Source organism: Agelaius phoeniceus, chromosome 6, assembly GCF_051311805.1.
Source record: "Agelaius phoeniceus isolate bAgePho1 chromosome 6, bAgePho1.hap1, whole genome shotgun sequence".
NCBI classification, from domain to species: domain Eukaryota; kingdom Metazoa; phylum Chordata; class Aves; order Passeriformes; family Icteridae; genus Agelaius; species Agelaius phoeniceus.
The window spans coordinates 59,186,977-59,212,656 of NC_135270.1; the positions used below are offsets into that span (position 1 = coordinate 59,186,977).

At 49.7% G+C, this 25,680-nt stretch overlaps 1 protein-coding gene across 2 annotated transcripts in view; it reads right to left on the reverse strand.

The window, feature by feature from the left end:
- Positions 1-1,634: 1,634 nt before the first annotated feature.
- The window catches only part of DAAM1 (dishevelled associated activator of morphogenesis 1), a 96,046-nt gene continuing 72,000 nt past the window's right edge, over positions 1,635-25,680 (reverse strand). Inside the window, exons 17-27 of one of the 2 annotated variants that reach the window (XM_054634782.2) lie at positions 22,220-22,249; positions 20,822-20,925; positions 15,263-15,347; positions 14,384-14,490; positions 12,053-12,141; positions 11,661-11,829; positions 10,804-10,911; positions 7,826-7,886; positions 7,070-7,201; positions 5,382-5,552; positions 1,635-4,518 (exon numbers count right to left, since the gene is read on the reverse strand). In XM_054634782.2, coding sequence (XP_054490757.1) covers positions 4,309-4,518; positions 5,382-5,552; positions 7,070-7,201; positions 7,826-7,886; positions 10,804-10,911; positions 11,661-11,829; positions 12,053-12,141; positions 14,384-14,490; positions 15,263-15,347; positions 20,822-20,925; positions 22,220-22,249 — 1,266 coding nt within the window. In that variant the 3' untranslated portion in view covers positions 1,635-4,308. The remainder of the gene's footprint in view (positions 4,519-5,381; positions 5,553-7,069; positions 7,202-7,825; positions 7,887-10,803; positions 10,912-11,660; positions 11,830-12,052; positions 12,142-14,383; positions 14,491-15,262; positions 15,348-20,821; positions 20,926-22,219; positions 22,250-25,680) is intronic. The other variant, XM_054634783.2, reaches the window with a different exon arrangement.

Consider the following 25,680-nt stretch of genomic DNA (forward strand, 5'->3'; position numbering starts at 1 on the left):
TGCTGCCCTGCCTGCATCAGGCATTGCCACAAGCCCTGGACTCATCTTCTCCCAGCTGGGGGAATGCCAGGGGTGACAGGCTGAGTGCGGGAGGTGACACCTGCCACTGCTGTGGCCCCAGCCCTGGGCAGCAGGGAAAGCTGCCAGGCTGGAGCAGAGCACAGCCAGGGCTGGCTCAGCAGGTTTGGTGCCACCAACCCGTGGGGCCCCACGATGGGACAATTCCTCCAGGAGCGCCGTGCCCGGCAGCTTCCCTGGCACCAGCGGGTCTGGGCAGGTTTGGACCATCCAGAACACAAGGGTGTGCTGGCTCTTGGCTGTGAGAGGAGGCAACAGCCTCCAGGATTTGGGGCACAGGAGCCTTTTTTCTGGTGAAAAGCCAGACAGCCAGGACATCAGTGGACATGGGCTCACACAGCACACGTATGCCAGTCCAGCACAGTGCCCATCCTGGCCCCCTTTCCCCTAGAATAACAAAAATTGTATCTGCAATTTGTATTCTTAAACAATAGATGCTGCTAATCCAGCCATGTGGAAGGGTTTGAAGTTGAGGAAGCTTGAAAGTTACTAGGATAGTTTTTCCCATCGAGTATCTTGGTTCTGTAAAAAGCTGTGTCCTGACCTTGCTCACAGCCACCCTGCCCCCTGTGTCACACAATGGCGTGGCCCAGGAAACCTGCAATCTGCCACAAACTAGAATTTCAGGTCCTCATTGGTTTGTGGGGTTTGGCCAGCTTGTTCCCATCTATTTATGGACAAACCCCAAGCAGCCTTTCGCTGGGGACACGGGGATTTATGATGGGAAGAGAAGTTGAAGCTATTCCTGTTTTCCTTGGGTCCTATCACCACCCAGCCCTGGGCTGCTTTCCCATGGCATCACCAGCCCACGACTGCCAGAGTTGGTGATGGAATCTGTGCTCCCTGCCAGCCCCAATCCAAAATGGGAAACCCATGGGTCAGAGCACAATGCAGATGCTCCCATTGGCACAGGCAGTGGGGTCTGGGGGTGTCTCTGAGTGCTGCAAACATCACTCAAGAGCGTTGGAAAAATAAAGTAACACAGCCTTGATGGAAAGGTGTGTGGGAAAGGAAAAGCTGAGCAGGAATAAGCCAGCAGGGGTTTGGGCTACTGCCAAGGAAACATCACTAGATAGGCTAGCTAGAGGCACAGTGGCCAGCCCAGCCAGCACTTCTCTTGGAAAAAGGGACAGGATCCAATCCCATGATACAAATCTGGCTGCTGCCTCAATGCAGGATCCTGGAAAAGCCCCAGTGGGCTTTTGGAAAAATTCCCACCAAGGTGGGAACAGACATCAGCAACAACAAAACGAGGAGAACTGAACGGGTTCACCAAGGGGGAGGCATTTCAGAACCCACATGTGGGTGGCAATGAGGACACTGCAATCCTGGAGGGTGGAAAAACCCAGCTACCTTAACCCAGCAGGGTGGAAAAACCCAAATCTCCTAAAACCCAGCACTCAGGGCAAGGGTGAAGGGGTTATCACCTGAGCCCAGAAATTCCTGCAAACACACCCAAAAAAGAACAACCCTCAGAGAGCCTCTTTTACAACACCTGCCTCAATTCCTAATTATCCCATTTTTTTCCCCTAAAAAATAATTCAGGCTCTGCCGTGTACACTCACCAAAATTGTTTTGCTTTATTGCATATTGCCATCTTAGAAAATGTACAGTCTCATAACATTACACAGCATTTCCCACTAGCTAGAACTACTAACATCCTTGCACCTAACAGACTACCTTAGTCACTACGAAGCTAATAAGGTCCAAGACATAAACTTTTGTTTACAAATCATTATGGATTTTTTTGTTGTTTTGTTTTTGGCATTATTAAAAAAAAAAAATCATCTTTAAAATACACACCCAAGAGAAAAGAGTGGCTACTTACACCAGCACCAATCTAAAAGTAGTTTTCGACAATGGCACATGGAATTACCTGCACACAGCCTTTGTATTTATTTATAGAGATATAATATTTTTTTCTTTTTTCTTTTTTTTTTGAAAGAAAACAAAGAAATGGCAAAGTCAGCCTGATAATCAGGCTGTTGTAAAACAATTTAAAAATAAAAACAACCCAAGAGGTTTGGAAGGGCAAGAGGAAATCTGTCAGGAAAGGTCCTGATGTGGCACTGGGGTTGCAGAGGCAGGAGCCGGGGTGGGTGCTGGCACCCAGGGACCCCGGGAGGAGATTGCCCTTTCTGACCCCACCACCTGCCCAATTAAACACGTGTGACCAACCATTCCTTAAACCATCAGAAGCCAAACTTTTTCTTTTTAACCTTTTTTTTTTCCTTCTTATTTTATATATTTTCAATTCCCCCCATAGTCCATTCCCTCAATTGTATCAGCCCCATTTTTTTTCAGCCATAAATAAAAAATATAAATAGAGGCACTTTAGTTAAGGAATAGTATTATCATTACCTTTTGTCTTTATTTCCCCCTCCTTCTTAAAGCAAAGTGCTTAACTCCACCTTTGAACATAATCTGCAGGTTTTGCAGCTGCTTGGCTATGAGGTGCTGGACCTTATTTTTGCACTTACCTGCTTTATTTATTACTGTTTTAAATGCTACTCAGAAACTTTTTTTTTTTCTTTTTTCTCTTTTTTTTTCTTCTTTTTTTTTAAACCTACAGTGCGTTAAATGTTGCAATGAAGAAAAGAACAAAATGGTAAAACCACAGCTCTTGACAACTCTGCTTCGAGAGAGATTTCACAGCTTTCACTCAGCACACAGACCCCACGGCCTTCTGGTGCTTAGAACCATATTTTTTTTATACAAATTAGTTTAAACAGCACTTTTGCTATACAGTACATATAGTTAACTGACATCCCATACCCACCAGTAATACCGATTATCTGACAAAAAAAAAAAAAAAGAACAACCAACCTTGTTTCAAATAGTGTTAATATCTAGTGCAACAGGGACAAACTCATCTCTCCACAGGAAAAAGAACAAACAAACAAAAAAAAAAAGATCACAAAAGTATTGGTGGTATAAAAAGGTTTTGTTTTGCTTTCTTAAAAAACATACCACAAATAAATAAAAGTAAAAAGTAACAGTCCTCTATATAATCAGCATAATTTAAGAATAGAAATGTTAATATGTTAATGGTGGTTATTTTTTATTCTCCAATTCTTAATTTTCTAAACCCTTAAATTATTACTCCCTGAGAGCTCTGAATTACTTTTATTATTGGTTTTTTTTGTCTTTTTCTTTTTTTTTTTTTGGACTGACATTTGACAGGTAGTTCTGCTTACAAATTTGCAATGACAATGAACAGCAAACCAGTCAAAAAAAGGACCTGGCTAAGAGACGAGTGTTTCTTGGCATCACTGCTTCTGTGTGTCCGAGAAAGAAAAAGGAAAAGAAGGCAGGTGAAAGCTGCTGGGTTTTACCCCAACCCCTTTGTATTTCAGAGACCTTTGGTCCTGACCCACCTTGACAGAGGATACAGTTTGTCCCATTGAACAGAAAGCAAGAACAAAAGTTACAACGCAAAAGTTTATGCTCTTCGTCTCCTCCGAGAACCGAACCTTTCCCACCGTCTTGGGCCAGAAAACGTTGCAAAAGTATAAATACATCAGTGTGGCGTTACAGCGAGAAGCACTTTGGGGTAAAGTTTGTCCTTTAGCAAGGTGGCAGCAGGAGGAAAAAGAGCATTTCCCAAGGATGACGGCAAGAGCATCGCTGGGAGCACCCGCGGCGCCGAGCTCGGGAACCGGCGCGAACGCACAGATTGCGAGTTTCTCAGAATAATCACAACAATGAGAGAAAACAAACAAACAAACAAACAATGGATTAAAGTTCAGTCAACTTTGCTTTTTTTTTTTTTTTTGTCTTTTCTTCTTTAAACCGCTCGGCTTGTGTGCAAGGCGTCCCCTGCAAGTGGCCCTGGGGGGTTCTGAGCAGGAGAGCAGCAGGAGGCAGCTTCCCCGTCGGCTTTGGGACCATGGGGACAACCGGCGGCTTGGGGTTGGGTCCTCTCTTGCTCCACGGACGTGGCATTGTGCTTGTGCATGGGGAGAACTACTTTTTGGAGTGGGGAGGAGGTGGTGCTGGCACTGAGCTGCCCACACACCTCCCTCCACACCCCCCGACCCGACTATTTACACAGTATCTACACACACGCACTCGCCCGCGCGGGGGACAGAGAGCGTGCCACTGTTCCGCTTGGAATCGCAAGGCAGTGTCATGGAAACAACGAAAAACCAAAAAAAACCCAAAAACCACAGCCACTTCAGAAAGACTGACCCACGTGTCTTTTGCTGGGTTTTGCTGTCAGTTTGTTTCTCAGAAGTTGAGCTTGGTGACGGGCCTCTCGCGGCCGCTCTCGGCCAGCTGGTTGGTGATGCGCTTGCGGTTGCGCTTCAGCTTGGTGAGGTCCTTGTCGAAGACTTCCCCTGAGCGCAGGGCAGACACCAGATCATCGAACTCGCCGCTCTCCTCCCCGCTCTCCTTGGCCTTCCTGGCCTTGCGCTCCCGCTCCCGCTGCTCCTTCAGCTGCAGGCCGTGGTGGAGGGGGGAAAGAAGGCAGCTCAGTCTCACAGAGGTGGTTGTGGGGGTGCCCAGCACATGCGTGGCGATCCCCAAACTCGTGGAACTCAAGGGCTGTTTCCCACCCCAGTGCTTATCACATGAGAGCTGGTCAGGGTTATTGATAGATTACATCCCTGGATGTGCTCCAAGGCCAGGCTGGACAGGGCTTGAAGCAACCTTGTCTAGGGGAAGGGCTCCAAGCTCACAGTGAGGGGGTTGGAATTAGAACTAGATCACTTCCAGTTGAAACCATTCTATGATTCTGAGATTCTGTGATAAAACCCATGGGCTGAGGGTCACAGCCCCATGGCTGCTGCTCATGGATCCCCAAACTCATGGAACTCAAGGGCTGTCTCCCACCCCAGTGATTAGCACATGAGAGCTGGTCAGGGTTATGGACAGACCATATCCCTGCTCCAAGGCCAGGTTGGACAGGGCTTGAAGCAACCTTGTCTAGTGGAAGGGGTCCAAGCTCACAGTGATGGGGTTGGAACTAGGACTAGGTCACTTCCAGTCCAAAGCGTTCTGTGATTCTGAGATTCTGTGATAAAACCCATGGGCTGAGGGTCACAGCCCCATGGCTGCTGCTTGTGGGTCACAGCAGCTGACAGACAGCACCAGCTCTGCTGCACATTTCAGCTGCAAGACCTCCCCAAACCAAGGTCATTAATCAAGTAGTGAAAAGCCATTGGGTCTGAGGCCACAGAAGCTCCCTTCCCAGCCTTCAGTGCTGCCTGTGCCACCCTGACCACCGTGGGGACATCATGACACTGTTGCCACTCCCAGATGCCCTGGAGGTGCTGCCAGACTTGCTGGTGTGTGCTCACCTGTGCCTCCATGCGTGCCCGGCGCTCCTCCTCCTCCTTCCTCTTCCTCATGTTCTCGTTCTCCTGCTTGGCCTCTGTCACAGCTTGAAGGAACTGGTCAAAGATGCCAAAGAATTCGTCAGGCTGCATTTTGTCTGTGTCTTCTCCAAAGTGCTTCACAGCCTTGGAAAACTGGAAGAGAGAAGACAGGGGTGCATCAGTTTTGGATAAATCCACTGGACTGGTGAAACTTTCAACCTGATGGAGCAGAGTGAAACACTCCCAGCAGCCATGGCACACAGCAGGGCTTTGCCTCATCAAGCCTTGATTTAAAGCTGAAATAAATCACCTGATGTGTTACCTGTTGCCCTGCAAGACCTGGATCACTATCAAGCCCCCTCTCCCCATCTTGCCTCTGGCTCTGCTGAGCCTCCCCTGCCCCAGCTCCACTTTATTAACTAAGCAGCAGTAAAAACAAGGAAGCAAAATATTGTGGGACTGAAGACATAAAACTAATAGTAAACACGGCAGGGGAAGGGAAACTTGCACTTTTAAGTTTTTCTTTGAAGTATTTTTGGGGTATTATTTATCATTGCCACATGCTCTGCTATTGAAACCAAATGTGTTGGTGAAACTTCTAACAGAGATTTCTGCCCAGGCTCAGGCACAGCCCTGGGCAGGGAAATAAGGGAGTTTTCCTGCCTCTTGTGCTGTTTGCACACCATTAATGTGAGGGAGTCGAATGAGGCCGTAGCAGAGGTCAGGACAGGACATCCACAATCTGCCAACATGTCCCAGTCCCCAAGCAGCCCCCGAGTTGTCCTTGGGACTGACACTCTTTGTTCTCACTTCCAGTCTGAAGGAGACTCTTTGTGCAGAGCAAGTTTGTTAAAACTGTGAAGGCACATTCTGGAGATAAGCACGCTTAAAAGAAAAGAAAAACAAAATCAAAGCACCAACAGATTTATTAGTTGCTTTGATATTGCAGGGTAGACCAAGAGGAACATTTTTAAAGCCTGCCTGTATGATTTAGTTTTATTTGCAGGGGTGCCCCTGGCTCTTCAAAAGACATTTAGTGCATTTTTATTTCTTTGTTTACTTAAGAGACTTAACACTTCAAGATGCAGGGAGGAATCTGAGAAGTGCCACTATATAAGTCAATATAATTGAGGTTAATCTTGCTGATTTTAATCAAGATATTACAATTCTCTGCCATGTTACTAAAGATTCTGGTGGGGGAGGGAAGGCTGAAAATGCTCTCCTGATGTGATATCAAGTTTATAAAACAGGGATGTTTCTGCTTTCCTAAGAGAAAACAGGAACGCAACTTGAATCTGGACATGTGTTTAAAAAGCAAAGAGCTGGAGCTCTCCACACAGCCCATCCCTTACAACAACCATGGAAAATTGCTTCAGAGTGGGCTTCCACAGATGCTGGGGACCATGACCAGACCTTCTCCTCCAGACCCAGCCAAGTCAGCAGAAGATGATACACTTTTCAGAGCATTTGCCACCACTCCTAACTCACTGCAGAGAGTATCTGGTTACCACCAGCAGGCCAAAGGGGTGGCCTGGGTTAGCCATGGCCTCAGGGAGGTCCATGATAATGCCCCAGCACGGGGCAGGAGGACAATGCCAACTGGGTACAGCCAGGGAGAAGGAGGTGAGGCTGAAAAGCTGCTCATATCTCAAGGGCTTTGGCGGCCTTACCAGCTCTTTTGCTTCCATCAGGAGATCTTCGACATCCGAGAAGCTGAAGCTGGCCAGTGTGATGAACTGGCTGACCACAGACACAAACTTGTCCCCTGCCTGCTGAACCTGGGACTTCTGGAAGTCCAATTCCTTTGGGGGGAAAAAAAAAGGTAAATCTGGTCAGGCTCTGGCTGATGAGGGACACAAATACCACTGGCCTCTGGTAGTGGCACTGGGAGTGTGCCTGAATCAGTGCCAGGGCTTCTGCTGGCACCACCACTGCTGCTCCCCCTGCCATGCATGACACCCTGGATTACACTGCCTCAAGTGAGCTTTTAAGGCAAATCCTGCAGGAAAGCTTATGGGAACAGGATAATTGAGCAAGACAGTGAGTCCTCTGGGATACCTCCACCATTTCATCAGCACTCCAGCTGTGCTGCAGAAGTGCTCCCCAACTCTCAGTGCTTTTACAGCCAAGGGGAGACTCCACTGCACATCACAGGAACTCCTTGGGCATCATCACTAGGCTTACTCAGCCTCCCTTGATGCATCAGACATAAACCATGAGTGTGCCTCATCACACATGGTAACTTCAGTGCCAGAGCAGCCCTGAGAGGACAGGCACACGTGCAGGGCAGGAAGGAAAGGCAAACACATCTCCAGGATGTGAGATAAAAGCAGCTTCACTGGGAGCTCCCTGGCCTGTCTCCCCAAGGAGGGATGCAGTGCTGCTCAGAGCCAGGCTGGACTATACTTGATTTAAATAATACTTACAGTCTCCACTGCTCTCAGGCCACTTCTCAGAGTGTTTATTTCTTTCTCCAGCTCAGTCATGCTGTTGGAAATAGCAGGATGTTAATTTTCAGCTTTTCCCAGCAAAATCTACACCTCTCTGACCAACTTGACCATGGTTTTCCCACTGAAAAGACCCCAACCCTGCCCACATTGCCTCCTTTTTGCAGATCAGCGTGTCTCAAGCAGCAAATCAGGCTGACAGCCTCTAAGCTGGGACTATCTCACAGTGGCTGCAGCTGCTTGCTTCAAAGCAAAGCACTTTTCTGTATTTTTAATCAAGGGGACTGCCCAGGTTTAGCAAGCTCAGCAGCCTCCAGCCCTCTCTAAGTGAAAGGATGGCTCAGGAAATCTGTGCTGGGCACAGATTTTTCTCCAGATCCAGCAGTAGATGATGTCATTATCCCAGTGCACAGAGGAGAGTTATTCAGGGTACCATGGCTGGGTGAACACCAGGCAAAGCATCCTTCCAAGGAGGAGCGAGCCTTTCACAAAGGGAGACAGCCCAAGTATAGAGAAATCAAAATAAATCACCATGTCTGGCACTGCCTTTGTTTACACAAGGCTCAAGCCCCTGATGAGCTTCAAATTCAAATGCTTATGGGTTTCTACCACTACTATGTTAAGGGAAGCTTTCTCACAAAGCCTCAGTGACCACAGGCTTGATGCCTTTCCAGGGGTGTCTGTGCGAGGGCTGGGGTCCCTGGAAATGCTGATGCTGGGTCATGGGGCAAGCATTCCTGGCAGGTTTAGTCTGGGAAAATGCAGTTTTGGGAGCTCTGTGCTCCAGCAGTTCATTACTACTGGTGGGATTGACAGAGGCAGCAATTTCTGCTTCACAGCTGCAGGACTGGGGGGAATTCAGGGTTTTCCAGAGCTTTAGAAACTTTTTGGTTTCGCTCTGGATTGGACCAAACCCAAATGTTACATATGGTGTCCAGTTTAGAGAGAAATGATAAAAGTTTAGGGGGGTGAAGAAACCCTCTGTGCAGGCGTTTTCTTTCCCACACGTGTGTCTGTGCAACAGCTGCAGGTCAGGAGCATGGGAAAGCCAGAGCCTGCACCAGCATGGAGCATGTCCTGCTCAGCCATGCCCTCAGCTGATGCCTACAGACTGAGCACCACACACCCACAGAACCATGGAATATCCTGAGCTGGAAGGGACTGACAAGGATCTCCAAGAATCCCACCCTGTGCCTGAGAGCATTGTCCAAATGCTTCTGGAGCTCTGTCAGGCTTGGGGCTGTGACCACTGCCCTGGGGGAGCCTGTTCCAGTGCCCAACTACCCTCTGGCAGAAGAACACTCCGCCCTGCATGCCAAGATTTGTCCTGTCACTGTGCTCAACCCCTGGATGATGATTATTTTACATTTTATACATGAGGATCCTTGTTTTGTCCAGTACACATCTTCCCTGGGAACCCACCACTGCTACAAGAGAGCTTTGAAGCTTGGAAGACCCTCAAGCCACTGTAAACTCCATGAATATTTCATAGAATCATGGAATGGTTTGGGTCAGAAGGGATCTCAAAGCCCATCCAGTTCCAAACCTGCTGCCATGGGACACATTCCGCTATGCCAGGTTGCTCCAAGCCCCATCCAAGCAGGTCTGGAACACTGCCAGGGAGGGGGCATCCACAGCTTCTCTGGGTAACCTGTTCTAACAGCAGCTGCCTCTTCTTCCACTGGATCTTCAGAGGATGACTACACCCTTCTCTACAGGACCCCATTGCTCCAGCAGAGCCACCCCTGACACTGCAGGAGGGCTGCAGCCATAATTCCAATGGCACTGCTGCCAGCACCCTGACCCACAGGGAGTCAGGTTAAGTTCTGACTCTGTCAGTGCTGTTCTAGTGTTCTGCATTATTTATTTCATCCCTTTTATTTTTTTTTCTTCTCTATTAAAGAACTGTTATTTCCTCCTCCCATATTTTTGCCTAAGAGCTCCTTAATTTAAAACTTATAGCAATTTGGAGAGGTGGAGAAGGTTTATATTCTCCATTTCAAGAGAAGCTCCTGCTTTCCTTAGCAGATTCCTGTCTTTCCAAACCAAGACACATGGGACACCTTCCACTATCCCAGGTTGCTCCAAGCCCCATCCAAGCTGGTCTGGAACACTTCCAGGGAGGGGGCATCCACAACTTCTCTGGGTAACCTGTTCTAACTGCATCCTCTCTAAAGGGGTGCACTTTCAGCCCCGTTTCATGTCCACAGCTAACACAACTGGCTGCAGAAATTTGTGATCTTTGCTGCTCGCATCCCTGAAGCATCAAAGCCCATAAGCTCCAGCTGGAGTTTAAAACCAAAACAGAGCCTCACTGATTTCAGAGGTACTTCAGCAAATACTTGAGGGCTTTGCAGGGCAACAGCAGATTCCTCCTGATCTTAAAGGCTCAGGCTGTGTTTGAGGGCTTTGCTGCACTGGGGCAGCCTGTTCCCAACAGCTCACTGGGCAGGGTTAAAAATCTGGTTGCAAACCCCAAAAACTCCATGTTGGCAGAACAAGAGGAAGGCAGGATCTGGATGCAGGTGAGTCCCTCCCACAGCTGCCTGGTCCTGCCTGTGCTGCAGGCAGAGCCTCCCTGGCACATGAGGATAAACAGCTGCCCTTTATCTGCAGCCACACCGCAACCGCTTCCTCCCCGATTACTTAATGCACCATTAGAAATTAATTAAATGCTTTTGTGGTGAGATAACAACAGGAAGCGGCTGCTCCAAGCAGCTCTCCTCCCCCAGGCTCAGAACTTTAGAGCCTTCACTGCAAGGGCTGGGATTTAAAGCTGCCAGGTGATGTTTGCTTCTGAGTCCTGGGCCAGCGTGGCCATGGCATGGGATACCCAGCCCAAGAGCCAGGGTCTGGCCAGGAGGGTGAGCTGGGGTGAGGTGACAGGGCAAAGCAGGCTGAAATGAGGGGAGAGGTGCTCCCAGGGCTGCCTAAGTGCCACCTCAAGCCCTGCTTACTTGACTTTGGCTGCCTGTGGGATGTCTCGCAGCTCCTCGTGCAGGCGCAGGACTTTGGGATATTTCTTTTCCACGACAGTGATGAGATAGTGCAGCAGGGTGATGTTCCTAGGAGAGAGGAGCAGAGAGGTCAGTCTGGCAGCATCTTGGGGGGTTCATTGTTCAGTAAAAACCCCTGGTTAAACCCCAACCCTAGTAATGTACTATTTGAGGATTTCTGCAAGGATGCTGCTTGGTGCCTGTGTGGGGACATGGGATGCATCTGTCCCATGCACAGCTACAGGGCAGAGCCTAGGCCCTGCAAGGAAGGGTTCTTTCTCCACAGGAGGAACCCAGGGGAGGTGACTTGAGCATCACTGCTCTTGTCCTCCAGTGTCCTTACTGATGGATGAGACCAGGCAGGTTTGAGACCTGACCCAGCTCCTCTTGCTCTGTGAACAGAGCTCTCAGCAGGGTAAAGCAAACCAGGCAATGGCTGCATCAGCATTAAGGAGAGGCAGAGGGAGTTCCTGTGGAGAAAAGCCCCTGGGAACTCTTTCTCTGGCTCTTGGCATCTTCAAAGGGGTTAAAAAGCATTTGGAAGATGATCATCCTAATCAGCCATGGCTGGAGTTTAGCCAGCCCAGGAAGGAAAGGCCCCATCAATCGCTGTGCTGATCTGCAGCTTGGCTTCCCTTGAAAGCTGTCCTGCTCAAAAAAAAGCACACTCACATCACTGGGTGTGCCAAACTGGGCAGCAGGAGGAGGGGACTGCTCCCACCTACCCATGTCCCAGAGGTAATGCTAATGACCCTGCATCCCCCCCAGCACCCCTGGGGCCAAGGGTGGTGCCAAGGATAAGGGCAGGGGCTGCTCACTTGTCAATGCTGGACTTGGTGTCTGCAATCTTGTTGAGGCTGGAGATCTTAAACCCGAAGGCGTTGCCCCTCTGGCCCTTGTTCATGTAGTTCCCAAAAGCCAGCACCACCTCCAGGAGCTGCTGGAGGCTGCTGCTCTGCAGCACTGCCTTGGAGCCAGCACGGATGGCTGAAAGCAGAGAGGGGTGGGACATTACCCCCTGCCACAAGAGCCCACCAGCAACTCCTTCAGCACCCCCAAAGAGTGACCACCAACCCCTTCCCTTCCCTTCCCTTCCCTTCCCTTCCCTTCCCTTCCCTTCCCTTCCCACTCCATCCAGGCTCATCCTGGCACAGAGGATGCTCTTCCTGGGAGTGATCCCAAAGTCCCTTAGCAGATCTTTGTCACTTGCCTTCCACTTTGGGTTTGACTTCTGCAACTCTCTCTGCAAACTTCTTCTTGAAGTAGAGGGACTGCAGCCTTTGCTGATAATGGTTTATCCTGGAAAACAAAGGGGAGGAGCAGGCTGAGCTTTGCTTGCTCCAGGCAGAGCTCTGTTGCTCCACTGCTCACAGCTGTGCTCACAAAGCACGCTTGAGCCAGGGTGATTAAAAAATAATGACCCCTTTTCTCCCTGAAAGTGTGCTGAGATGGGAAAAAATGACAACTGAAGCTACAGCTGTCCTGGGGTGGATCCCTGTGGGTTCTTAAGCACATGCTCAAGCCTATCCCCTTAACTCAGCAGGTTCAACAAGTGGATCTTTACACCCCACTGGTATGAACAAACAGTTCTTTCACAACCACTCCTAAGCAAAGGTGCTGATGAGGTCTGGGCTCCCCATGGCTTTGTGATGAGCTGCAGCTGGAGAGAGGCTCACCTATGACCAGAACTAATGAAACTGGACCTTCTGATCATCAGACTGATGGACTGGGCTGGAAAGGCCCTTTCCTGGGCAAGTCAGTGATGGCTCTGCTCGTGTCAGTTGTGTTTATGCTAACCAAGATCTCACTTGTATGCACATGGCAGTCTGATTTGAGTCACCAGGACCAAGGACCCACGGGAGACACGCTCACACACAGAGCCATGAGCTGCACTGTTGTACTAATCAGAGCTGACAAAGACATCACACTCAGTTACAGACCACAAGGCAAAATTAAAAATCAAGGAAAACATTTGCATCAGCACATTGTGCTTTCCAAAGGATGAAGGCATGGGAGCAACACTTGGGTGAGAGCCTGTGAAGAAGAAAGGTGACCTGTGATAGAAAAGCTAATTCTGAGTGTCAGTGAGCCCTGAGGGCTCAGGTCTGAGCTGCACAGCTCCATCCTGCCTGTCCGTGACACTCAGCAAGCACACAGCCCATTGTTGGTGCACTGCTCAGGGAGGATGGGAGCATTTCTATTTTTGGTCTCCCAGTGCAATCTCCAATTGTAAAACTCACTGACCTTGCCAACAAGTGACTGGCTTGAAGTTCAGCTAAGAAATTCAAAGAGCTCAGTGCAATTCAAATAAGAAGCTTCAAGATTTTAACCCAGCACCTCTAGAGGATGTGCATGCAATAGATAAGGTTATTCATCCCTGAAGACTCCTAAGTCTTAAATGATTGCTACCAGGAGCAGGAAGAAATGACATTTCCTGTCAGTCTCATATAGTCTCAGGAGCCCTGGAGATGAGTCAGTCCTGAGGTGACAAGTGGGACTCATCTACACAGCAGGACAAAATGTACATACATCAGGCTGGAATATTCATTAGGATGAAAGGGAAAGGAGCACTGTGTTATCATCCTAACTGCACTTCCCACCTGGGCCACAATGAATCATAGGATGGTTTGGGTTGGAAGGGACTGAAAGATCATTTAGTTTCCCTGCAGGGACACCTTCCATCTGACCAGGTTAGATCACAGAATCTCAGAATCATCAATGTTGGAAGAGACCTTCAGGATTATCCAGTCCAACCATCAACCCAGAACCACCAAAAAAATCCATCTCCCCATCCCTCTCCCTGCTCTGTCCAGCTGCTGCTTGTATGGGAGCACAACCCTGATTTTAACACCAGAGCATCACAAATAATCCTTATAATTTGGAGCACCTTGCTTGCCCTCCTGTCTGCTTGGCCCACTCATTTCTTGATGTGAAAAACAGTAAGAAGGGCTTATTTCCCAAGCAGGCTCCATGGAACTGCCACCTCCTGACCAACCCATGCAGCCAGTGGCCAAACTGTATCCCCTGAAGTGGTGAGACCTGTGTTGAGGTGAATGGACCACAGGTTGAGGAAGAAAGCATGTGTGGACCAGAGGGGGGTCACACCCATCTCTCTGTCAGTGCCACCATACTGCAAATATAATGTCTAAAAAAAGTAGCCTGAAAAGAGTAAAGAAAGAAGACTGAAGGAAGAGTGTGAACATGGGGGCAGTTGCAATTCTTCATTTATCCTCTTCCCAAGAGCAAGACCAATGGTCACAATTCTGCCAAGAACAGGAGACAGGCTTAGCTAGCAAGAGTCAGATAAAAATTAGCAGTGTTAACTGTTGGACTTGATGATCTTACAGGTCTTTTTCAAACTAAATGATTCTACAATTTATGAAAATGTGGCAGGTTGAAATGAGCAAGCCGCTCATTTCCAATGGCCAAACTGTGTCCCCCTGAGGCACCAACCTGCTCATTTCCAATGGCCAAAATGTGTCCCCTGAGGCACCAACCTGCTCATTTCCAATGGCCAAACTGTGTCCCCTGAGGCACCAACCTGCTCATTTCGAAGAGGAACCGGTCAGCCTTGGCCATGCGGTCCAGCTCGTGCTTGTGCTCTTCCAGCAGGTCAATGTCTCCCTTTTCAGGAACAAACTTCAGGAGCTGAACAGGAAAAAGCACAGCAGTGGACATGAGATCCATGCACGCTTTTTCAGGAGCTAAAAAGTGATTTATTTCCTCCAGTCTAACAGCTTTTCAGCATGTACAGGCAGTGACCCCAAGGCACCTGTGAAATAAGTGTTATTGCTGTCCCTGTGACCTTCCTCACGTTACTCCATCACGTCAGTGTCTCCTGCCTCTGCCCTGCCATCACTCAGCTTTTACAACAAATGAATTAAGTCTGCTCCAAGGAGGTTTCAACATCAGCTCTGCCAGAGGAGATGTCAGTCAGGGACTCCCATTTGCTGCAACTCTACTTATTAGCAGATGGAAATTTTGTGAAATGAACCCTCCCACATCTCTGCTCAAAGTGCAATTACCAGCTCAGCTTTAAGGACAGGTGAATAATATGCCTCCAAAGGGATTCAGAGGGAGTGAAAATGGGATTCCCCTTTTGAGGACTGCAAAAACACTGTCAAACCTTTCAAAAATAAACCACTACTGAGCACAAACTTCGAGCTGCAGCCACAAAAAGGCAAAATAGCCCCACCTCAAGGTTCCAGGGCAGACCCAGGTACAGGAATGCCTCATGGTGGCCATGCTGCTCCCAGCACTGATACCACAACCAAGCTGCTTTCCTGCCCACCTGGGTGGTTTTTCAGGTAAATAATTTGGGGCCCAGCACACTTAAAGCTGTACTTTTGATCCCAAGCACTTTGCACAGCGTTGTCCCAGCCTGAGGCAGGCACAGAGAAGCAGGAGACACGCTGCCCACCTGTTCCAGCATGTCTTTTGGGAGGTCCTCCTGCTCGTCCATCGTCAAAATCGCTCGTTTGATCTCGTCATTGGAGAGTTTCAGCCTGGGAGGAGGAGGGAAAGGAGAGTTACTCCCAGCCCAGCAGTCAGGGCAGGCTCAGGAGAGATTCCTTACACACCTGTGCAGCATGAAGAGCTGAACCCCCAGCCAGCAGCAGCATCACAAACAGCTCTATCCAGCATGTTGTGAAGGAGGATGTGTGGGAAATGTGGTGGGACCCTGCTCTGCCAAGGCTCTGCACAGCACAGAGCAGCCCTGGCCCTGCTGCAAACAGGGGGCAAAATCCCCCCAATCCAATTCCCTCTCCCCACACTGCAGCTGCCATTCCTTATTCCCCTGTTTAACAGAACTTTATGTAAGGATTGTAAGCAGTACATTGAATATCCAACTTTCAGGTGTAACTCCTGCCCATAGCAATGCTGCTCCTGCAGTTCCAGCACCCCCAAAGGCCACAGGGCCAGTGAGGTTTCATTCCCACAGGGAAGAGAGCCCAGCCCAGGCTCAGGAGTGCAGCTCAGCACTGCCCCTGAACACACTGCCACAACCCTTAAGGAAAATCTGGGCAATTTCCGCTGCTGTTCTTGGATTCAAGCATTGTCTCTCCCACTTTTCCTGACCGCCTTTGGCTGGAGTCTTCCTCTAGGAAAAAATTAGAAAGAAATCTAAAATTTGGACAAGTGGATGTTCAGCATCCCAGGAAACCCATCAGTTTGGTTTTCTTTGGAGGGGTGGGGATTCAATGCTCTTGGAAGTGTAAGATGCTGGAAACCAGCCTCTCCTCCACCTTTTTCTTCCTCTCTTCCACCTAACAGGAACCGAAGATGCAGCCTCAAATTGGAGATTTCCAAAACCACAGACCACTGTGTCACAGCAAGCACCACCAGGCTGGGCTTTCCTGGCAGGGATCTTTCTGCCAGCAGCCCACACTGAGCTGAGGCAACAGAGAGATGGAAAGACGCCCTCAGCTCCTCCTGGGCTGCAGCAGCCATTAATTACACTTTAATTTGACTGCAAGGAACCTCTCCCTGCAAGGACTTTGATTGCAAAACCACACGTATTTTTCTTATTCTTTGCATTGTGGTCTATAAAATAATCTAAATTAAATAAAGGGAAAGCCCAGAAACTCCTGCAACTCCATTTACATCCTCTCTCTCTCTCTCTCCTGGCGTGCAGTCATGGTTAAAGCCATTGCAACAGACCCAGCTTAAAAAATGTAATTCCCTGTACTTGCACGCAGGGAAAAACCACAGAGTTGAAAAGACCTGTTTGAGGAACCCCATGTATCAGTGCTCAGTGCTGCCAAGGGATGCTGAAACACTGGATGTGGCTCAAAGGAATGAGCTGAAACCAGAAACACACCCTAGAGCAGGATGTGAGACCTTGGAAGTCAACCTGACCAGCAGATCAAACAGAAGATGGGGAGCTGACTTGATCACTCTGAGTAATTAAACAAGGAGGGTGTTTTTAACCCCCACATCTCTGCAGGGAGCAGACTGAGACTGTGGAGTTGGCTTTTGGAAGCTAAAGCTGACAGAGTTCTGGTCTCTAAGGCCAGGGTAGCAAGGGCTTGGTTTAGCTTGGAATATTTTGCTCAAGACTGGAAGTGAAGGATTAGCTTTATTGAGACAGGTGCATCTTACAGACCTGGTAAGTAACTCTTCATTCCTTATGAGCCCATGTTTCTCATCCTGCCCTCAGTCCTCTCTGACCTCCTCCTCAAGGGAGCACCCTAGAGAGGGTCTGGTAATTAGGGAGTGAATTAAAATCTACCTCAGCCAGGGGAGGAAGCTCAAAGATTGCACTGAGCAGAGGCCAAGACAATTGTTGGGGTCATCATACAAGGAACAAATCCAGAATCCTTGGAAAATATCCCCTCTGCTGCTAGCAGTGACCAGCAGCCACATCCTGGGGTCACCCTACCTGTCCCCTACAATGGCAGTGGCCAGGATGGGACATGATCCAAGGTGGGATATGAACCTGCAGGAGAACTCCTTGTAAACCCAAGCAGAAACAGGAGTGCTCAGAGCACCAACACCAGTCTCCACCCTGATGAAAAGCAGACATTGGCTAGATCTGGGTATTTGGGGGGGCAAAAATGATCCTGAGAGAAGGGGGTGGCTTAGGCAGCTACTCCTCATCCACAGGAAACACCTAAAAAGCACAGAAAAGTACCATCATCATCCCCAGGAGGGTGGGGGAAGACAAGGGTGACTTTTTTAAGCCCTTACTCATTGAAAGCACAGTCAACAATAAAAATGCATTTAAAAAGAAAGAGGTTGGACAAAAAAAAAAAAACAACAACCAACCGACTTTTCTCAGGAATCATCACAATCCAGTGCCAAGAACAAGAGCCTGCTCTCTGCATCAGCAGAGAGCAAGAAGAAAACAGCTTCTCAGACAATTTGATGGGAAAGGGGCCAGTGAAAGCTAGAAGCTTATCTATAACCACAATAATTATCATTGTTGGCAGCAGCTGTCGAAGGCGAGCCGTCTGAGAGGAACGGGGTCACAGGACTTGCTGTCACAGGGATTTAGAGGCAGCAGCCTGGCAATGAGAGGTGACAGCTCACCAGCCCAGCCTGCTTTTGTCAGACCCCGTGCAGGATGTAATAAGTGTGAAGGGGAAAAACAAATTCTGCCAGGAAAGGGACGCACCCTCCCTGAAAAGCCACATTGATTTGAGGGGGGAAAAAAATGCCTCACGTCGCCTTGCTGGGAGAGGGGAATCAAATGAGCCATTCACAGCAGGAAAACGATGGAGAGAGGGGTGGGTTTGCATCTGGCAGAAAGCAGGACTAAAAATACACACCCATGCACAGGGAGCAAAAGCAAGGACGTGGTGGGTTCACAGAGGGAGACGCGGTGAGGCACTGACATCAGCAAAGCCTTCTCCAAAGAACAGAAGGAAAAAGCAAGTGTTAAAAATGTTCTTGTGCTGCATTACAAGCTGGAGGAAAATCCAGTGATCTCACTGCGCAGTAATTTCTCCCAAAGCAAGGGAAACAGGCAAAAAAATAAATCTACAGAGAGAGATAAAGTATCTCAGTGGCTGTAATCTTTCCACGCTGCGAGCCAGACAATGCCTGGTGAGCTCACAAATGTCTGGGCTAAAGCAGGGGCCAAGCCTGCAGGTCCTTTCACATGTGAAACTGCTCAGCCCCGTGGTGGCCATGCAAGCCAGGTGGGACAGGAGCAGCCCAGCTGCCAGACCAGTCCCTTTGGAACATTTGGGACCAGAATACACTGCTCTGGCCAGCTTTGGGATGGGCAGCTGCAGAAGGGTTTGCCCAGTGATGCACAGAGTCTGCTGCTGGAGATGCAGGAGCTGGACATGAGAATACTAAAAGGATGCTTGGGCTTTATCCCTACACCACCTCTGAGACACTTGGCATCAAATCACCTAAAGGGATTCTGGGGAGAGAAGCTCACTTGTGGTCCTGGGAGTACCATGGGATGAACTCCAAAGCACTTCCAAGGCAGCATCTGGGGCAAGTCACTGCACCTTCAAAGCCACACATCCCTGCATGAGGATGGGCCTGGGGAAAGCCACATAGAGGCCTGAGGACCACCTTGCAGGGCAAGTCTGGTCCTGCTTCTCCCCTAGGAACTGGCCCACAGGGAAAGGCAGGCAGGCAGCAGCCTCCATCCTGCCCTTTTTGTGGGATTAGTTACTGGCAATTCATTTCCAGCCACTGCTTTCTTGGAAGAGAAAGGTTTGCTGGCGAGATGAAATTGAGACCTTCACTCAGTAGGATGTGCAAGATGGCTTTGAAGTTGAGTGCTTGGGTCTCTCCCCTTCCCACTGAAGGACCTATTTGTGTGCTTAACTTCCAAATATACACTTAAACCTCTGGCTGAATCACACCTAAACCCACTCCACGCTCAGCCTACGTATGCCAGGAGCAGCTCAGCCCCAAATCCCATCGTTTTACTTGCTAATAGCTGCCTGCCACAGACACACTCATTTGCCTGCTTTAAACTCTGCTTTCATCATCATCCTTTTTTTTTTTTATTTGGACTGCTAGGAAGCACAAAAATCCCCAGAAGCAGCCCAGAGCAGAGCCAGCCAAAACCAGGGCAGCTCTACCCCCAAATGCTGTGGCACTCGCTGCCCACAGGCTGCCAGCCACCTCTGGGAAAAGCACCAGGGGCTGAGTTACCCACCCAGATGGTTTTTGTTTTGCAGACATCAGCCTCTCCAAGCTTTCTAGGGAAGGAAATCAGCTGGGCTGCCCAGACAAGGCACCATCTCCACTAGGAAGAACCAGACAGAACCCACAGGCTGGGAAAATACTGAATTCAGCTGCAAAGCCAACCTGCCAGCCATGCTGCTGCATCCTGGCCAGTCCTGGGTGGCACAGAAGCTTCTGTGCCTCCAGACAGCAGAGTGAGTATTTTTAAACTTTACTGATGGTGGATTTATTTTTTGCTGGGTGAGTCAGAAACAAGTGGCATTTTCTGCTGTTCTTTGGGTGGTTTTTCACAAGTAGCTACACTGACAGCTCATCCTTTCAGACCACCACAACCTGGTTTCCCTTTTCTCAGGAAATTCAGTCTTATTGGTGTAGTTTATCTTGCCAAAGTAATTTTTATAATTTTGGCAGCCATTTGGAGATCAGATTAAATTGCTGGTAGCAGTGCTGAGCCTGCCTGGTGAGGAGTGTGAGGGAGGCTGTCAGACCACCAGGGCAGCTCTAAGAGGGGAACATCCCCTTCCCAAAATTCAGATGTGGGCAGCAAGGTCCTGGCTGAATTACTGCTGCTCCCTGCTGACACCCAGCACTTCCCCAGCCCAGACAGGCCCTCTTCAACCACCAGCAAAGAGCAAACAAAACCCAGGCTGAGAAAGATAAGAGGTGAAATCAACCCCCTTTTGACCTCCTGTGAAAGCTCACTGGGTATCCCAACCCCGTGAGGGCTTTCCAGGGACACCAAATTGCCACTGTACACCCTTAATGGCACTGTCCCCCCTCCAGTAAGGCTATAGCTGGGTTCAGGTGTCACTGGGCTGCACTGGCTCCTGTCATCAACCCCCTGCTCCAGCGATGAGGAGCACACTCAGGGCAGCCCAGGGCAGGGTATTAAGCATCCCCCCCCCACTGTCACAGGAATCTTTTATGGAAAATCCTTTCCTTAGGATTTTTTCTCCTGAGAAGCTGAGAGGCCTCAGGAACAAAATGTAACCAATGGTTATCTGCTGCTGTGGAATGCAACAGGTGCATCTGGGATTGGTCTCATGTGGTTGTTTCTAATTAATGGCCAATCACAGTCAGCTGGCTCAGACTCTCTGTCTGAGACAGAAACTTTTGTTATAATTCCTTCTTCTTCTATTCTTAGCTAGCCTTCTAATGAAATCCTTTCTTCTATTCTTTTAGCATAGTTTTAATATAAAATATATCATAAAATAATAAATCAAGCCTTCTGAAACATGGAGTCAGATCCTCATCTCTTCCCTCATCCTCAGACCCCTGTGAGCACTGTCACACCCCACTCCCCACAGCAAGGCTTTAACCATACCTGGAGAGGAGGATGTTGCAGTTCTGGGCTCTCCTGCCATCTATGACTGAAAGCTCCTTGACTTTGTGCCGGGAACTCAACGTGTCATCGATGGCATCTTCCTTCTACGAGAAAATGAGCAGAAGAAAAGCCTGGAGAAGAGCCTTGGAGCAGCAAGGACATTTAGTACTCTCAGTGTGATACACAGTGGGCCCCATAAATCAGGAGTGGCACCACAGGTTATGGGTAAAGCCTGTGACTGAAACACAGTAAGGCATTTCATAAACCAGAGCTGGCTTTGAAGCCACTGGTTAGAAATGTAAATATTTTCTCAGACAGGGAAGATTTAAAAATCTGCAAACACAGGGGCGCTGCTGAATAAATAAAGGCTGGCTTTCTCAGCATACATACTTGTGATACTTCATTAAACCCTGGCATGGAGGATTTCATTATGGGCTGCTGCACACGCTCAGCGTCGCTCTTGTTCCTCACCCCTGCTCCAAACATCTGTGATCACCCTTCATGCATCAGTCCTCCTGAGCCAGCTAACCAGTACATGCTGTCAGACTTGCAAAAGCAACCAGCAGCTTTTTCAGTGAAATCCTCCCAAAAGAAGGGATTTGAAAGCAGGAATTGGTGTGGAATAAGCACCTGTATCTCCTAAGTGGCTTAAACACCTTACCTTCAGATGAGTAACAATACTGTGTGTGCTTGTGGGCAAATGGGCAGATCTACATAACAGCAGCTTTGTAGGGCTGCCCGAGGAGTTCACCTTGCCCCAGGTTTAAATTACCATATTGCATATTTTAGTGAGGGCAATCAATTAGAAGCTGGCTATTCAATCCTTCTGGAAGGAACACAATCTGGAGCTGCAAGGTCCTGAACGTTACAGATCCACACTAAACATCCATGAGGCAGGAGACCTGGCACATGGCCACTCCAAGGGCCGAGAGTGAGCACTGAAATTACCATTTTTTACTCATTTTCTTGTTTCAACGAAGAAAACATGCAGATATGAGAAGTGGGAAGAGAGGCAGGTGATGGAAAATGATCCCCAAGTCACCCAGCACCAGCTGCCCCTCTCATGTGCCTTGCCAGCTCTGACCAAGCAGAGAGCTTCAAGCCATGGGTTTATTTCCATCTTTTGAAAACAAGAACTGCTCAGGGGTAGGAGCTTCTCTGTGGAGTTGAAAACCCAACTCCTGGACTCAGACATTGGCTTTCACCTCAGGCCAGACAGCAGAGAGGGTGGGTTCTGCCTTACCAGCCTCCCCAGCAGCAACTTTCAAGCTGCTCCTTCTGCTGATCTTTGTACCTCTCTGATTCAACCCCATTTGTAACACATGAACCCCCCCTCAGAAGCAGCCCCCATGTCCCTGTCCCCAGCCCCACATCACACTCCTGCAGGTGCTCACTTACCTGTCTGGAGCTACCATTCACAAAGAAGTCCTAGAGCCATAGCAGAAGCATGGAAAAAGGCAGTAAAAACACATGCAGTTCAGTGATCTCAGCAAAACCAGAGGGAACTGAAGCAGAGAAGGGAAATGTGCAGTATGGGGGGGTTTGGCAGCATGGGGGTGCCAGTGCTAAAACAGGGGAGATGCAGGTGAAAATGTGGGTTATGGGATGTGCAGAAGGGCAGAGCTGATGGAAGAGGAGGCACTTGGGGGTGCCAGTGCTAAAACAGGGGTGATGCAGGTGAAAATGTGGGTTATGGGATGTGCAGAAGGGCAGAGCTGATGGAAGAGGAGGCACGTGGGGGTGCCAGTGCTAAACCAGGGGTGATGCAGGTGAAAATGTGGGTTATGGGATGTGCAGAAGGGCAGAGCTGATGAAGAGGAGGCTCCTGAAGGAATCAGGCTGAGGCACATTGTGCACAGGGGTGAGGAGGGGACACGGGATGAGGTGGGAGGATGCTGGCCAAGCCCTGCTACTGGCCCAAAGGCACAGCACTGCTCAGCCTGCCGTGCCTGGAGGAAAATTGCTGGTTCCTGCACATCTGAGGGACTGAAATGCCAATGTGACTGCCAGGAAAAACAGGGCTTGGAAGTGGAAATAAGGAGAGGCGCATCCCGCAGCAAATCTGGCCGCAGCAAAACTTCACCATCGGCCACAGCAACATGCTTCCCCTCGAGTTCTCATCCTCCTCCTCCTCCTCCCTGCTTCTCCAAGGCTCAGCAGCCTGGCCCCAATGCCCACCAGCAGCATGTCCTTCCCCAGACCTGGCTGTGCTCTCCCCAGCAGGCTGGAAGCAGGTGCAGTAAAGCTGGCACCACACACACACACGGGAGTTTTCCTTCCTCATCCTCTTGGCTGAGCTGTGCTGATCAAGAATCTTGTGGCTAAAAGTCTCTGGTTCAGTTAAGGCTAAGGATCAGTGTTTGACTAATCAATCTCTACCCAGCAGTCTCCTTTGTGGGACAGGCACAAAGCACACCCACAAGCTGCAAGGGCTATCTTTTATCTTCATTTAACTGGTCCCTAATTAGGAGCTCTTCCTTCCATTTCAACCCTCAGACCTGCCCCACCATGCTCAGACTTGCTCCAGGATGCTGGACAGGGAGGACATGGTGGCTTTCTCTGCTCCAGGAGAGGGAGAGCTCCTCATGTATTAAGGTAGAGAAAAGACTCACTACAAAAAGGCCTCAAACCAGCCTCATTCCTGCCCCTCTCCCTCACAGGAACTGTGATCCAGCCTCTGCTGCAGGATGGTGTAAGGAGGAGCAGCTTTAAATGTGCTACCACCATCCCCACAAACAATTCCCAGCCCTGCTGTCCCTGGCCCCTGTGCAGGTCACTCTCCCTTGCATGGAGGAGCTGGAGCCTTTCCTTCCTTCATCCTTTTTTGGGAGATGAATTCTTTCCCAGCTCACTGCTAAGCCCCTGCTTCAACAACACATATTTTTCCACTTGGCCCTGACTCTTTTACATCACTCACTGCTGCAGGACCTGCCAGAACTGCCCTGGCTGTGTCACTGCTGCTTATCAACACCACTCCCAGCCTCTACCCCCAGGAAGACTCTCAGGACATCCCTGACAGAGGCACAAACCCCTGTGTAGTTTAAGCCCTGATGGTCCTGGACTTGCCTTTTTGCATCACTACATGCACACCCTCACACAGCTGCTGCCAGTTCTCATGCCACAGCCAAAAACTCCCGTTGGATTGTCTGTAAATGCTGATATTCTGTACAGCTGCAGGGCTCAGACCTTCTCTGGGGACAGGGACATCTGCAGAGCCTTGGCTGGGAGGCCACAGGCTCTGCTCACAGCTTCATGCCTTGTGAGGCACCGATGAGCCCCAGGAAGCCCAGAGGGCTCCTGTCCTCCCCACATGGAAAGGGCCCTTCCCCAAAGCTGCAGAGCTCAGCTAATAGCCTGCATTTACATCCCAGCCTGTGATGTGGGAAAAAACATTTAAAGACATGCTTAAAATTAAGTACATGGTTAAAGCCTCGGGTCTGTGCAGCACTTTGGGATTCCCAGGCGCTCTGGCAGCAAAACCAGACAAATCCCAGCAAAGGCAGCCCCACAGCAGCCACCCTGGGGGGGTCAGAGAGCTCTGTGCACTGCACACACCCCTGCTGCTGTCCCCAGGTCCTGCTGGGGCAGGGCCACAGCGATGCACCCCTGACCAGGCATTTCCAGAGCCCTGCTTTGTCTGGGGGCATGGCAGACAGGCAGCCCCTGATGCCCCTGTGGGTGTTGTGGCCCAGGACAAGTGAGAGGCATGATCACTGAGCAAGTGGCTCCAGACAGGGAACAGGCAGGGAGAACCCTGCTCCTCCCTTGCTTCTTCGTGACAGAAACCAAGTTTTGCTAGAGCTTGAAGATGCTGTGAGTTGTGAAACCATCATGATGAGTTCATTGTGCCTCAGGGACAGGCTGTTCATTGCCTCAGCTCCCCTCCATGTACACAGAGCCCCGTGGTTTGCATGTGTGACATAACCACAGAATGGCTGGGGCTGAAGGGACTTGAAAGATCCTCTAGTGCAACCCCCCTGGGAACATTCCTACTCAACCAGCCTGGAACACTTCCACTTCTCCTGATCTCATGGAGCCCATCTAACCCCACACACTGCTGTGGCTGCAGAGCCATGAGCCCCTCTCCATCCTGGGACTAACACTGGGAGCACCCTGGGGACTCCCAGCTGGACAAACACATCCCTCAAGGCCCAGGGAGATGTGTCCCATGGCTCCACTCACACAGAATGAACCACAAGGAACTTGTGCATCACGTCCCCAAGGGCAGCTCCAGCCCCAGCAGCATCTCACAGGTGGGATTTTGCCTTGTCTTTCCCATCTGCCTTTCAGATGCTCTCACAGCATCTTCTGCCAGTGCCAGGCCAGCCCCTGGCTCCTCCATTCAGCCCCCTTCTGGTCCTCATCCCATGTCACAGCTCTCCTTACACCATCTCCCTGTTCCTCCTGGCCCCAAACCTAACCGGCCACTTCACCCAGCAGGACCTCAGCCAAGCCAAATTATTTTTAAATTCCTGCCTGGCAATAATCCTCATCACACCAGGTGACTCATGGGCTGGGGCCCGAGGGCAAACCATCCTGCTGACACTCAGGTTTCTATTCTTGCTCCTCTTCCATTTCCATTCCTTGTCCTCAGACATGCCCTCCCCTAGGCATGAGTCAAGCTCAAAAAATGCCAGGAGAAAGAGACATTGCTGTGGTCACCTCTTCCCAAAACACTGGGGCAGGCAGCACGTACTGCTGGTGGGTCACTCTTGATGTTTGCCCTGCTCTAATCCACCCTGATCTCTCCCTCAATTAGCCTCTGGAACAGATTAAACTCTCACACTGCCTAATGAGCTTAATGGGTCTGGTCCACTTCTTCCTGGCACCATCCCTCTGGCTGAGCCTGGCACAAAGGA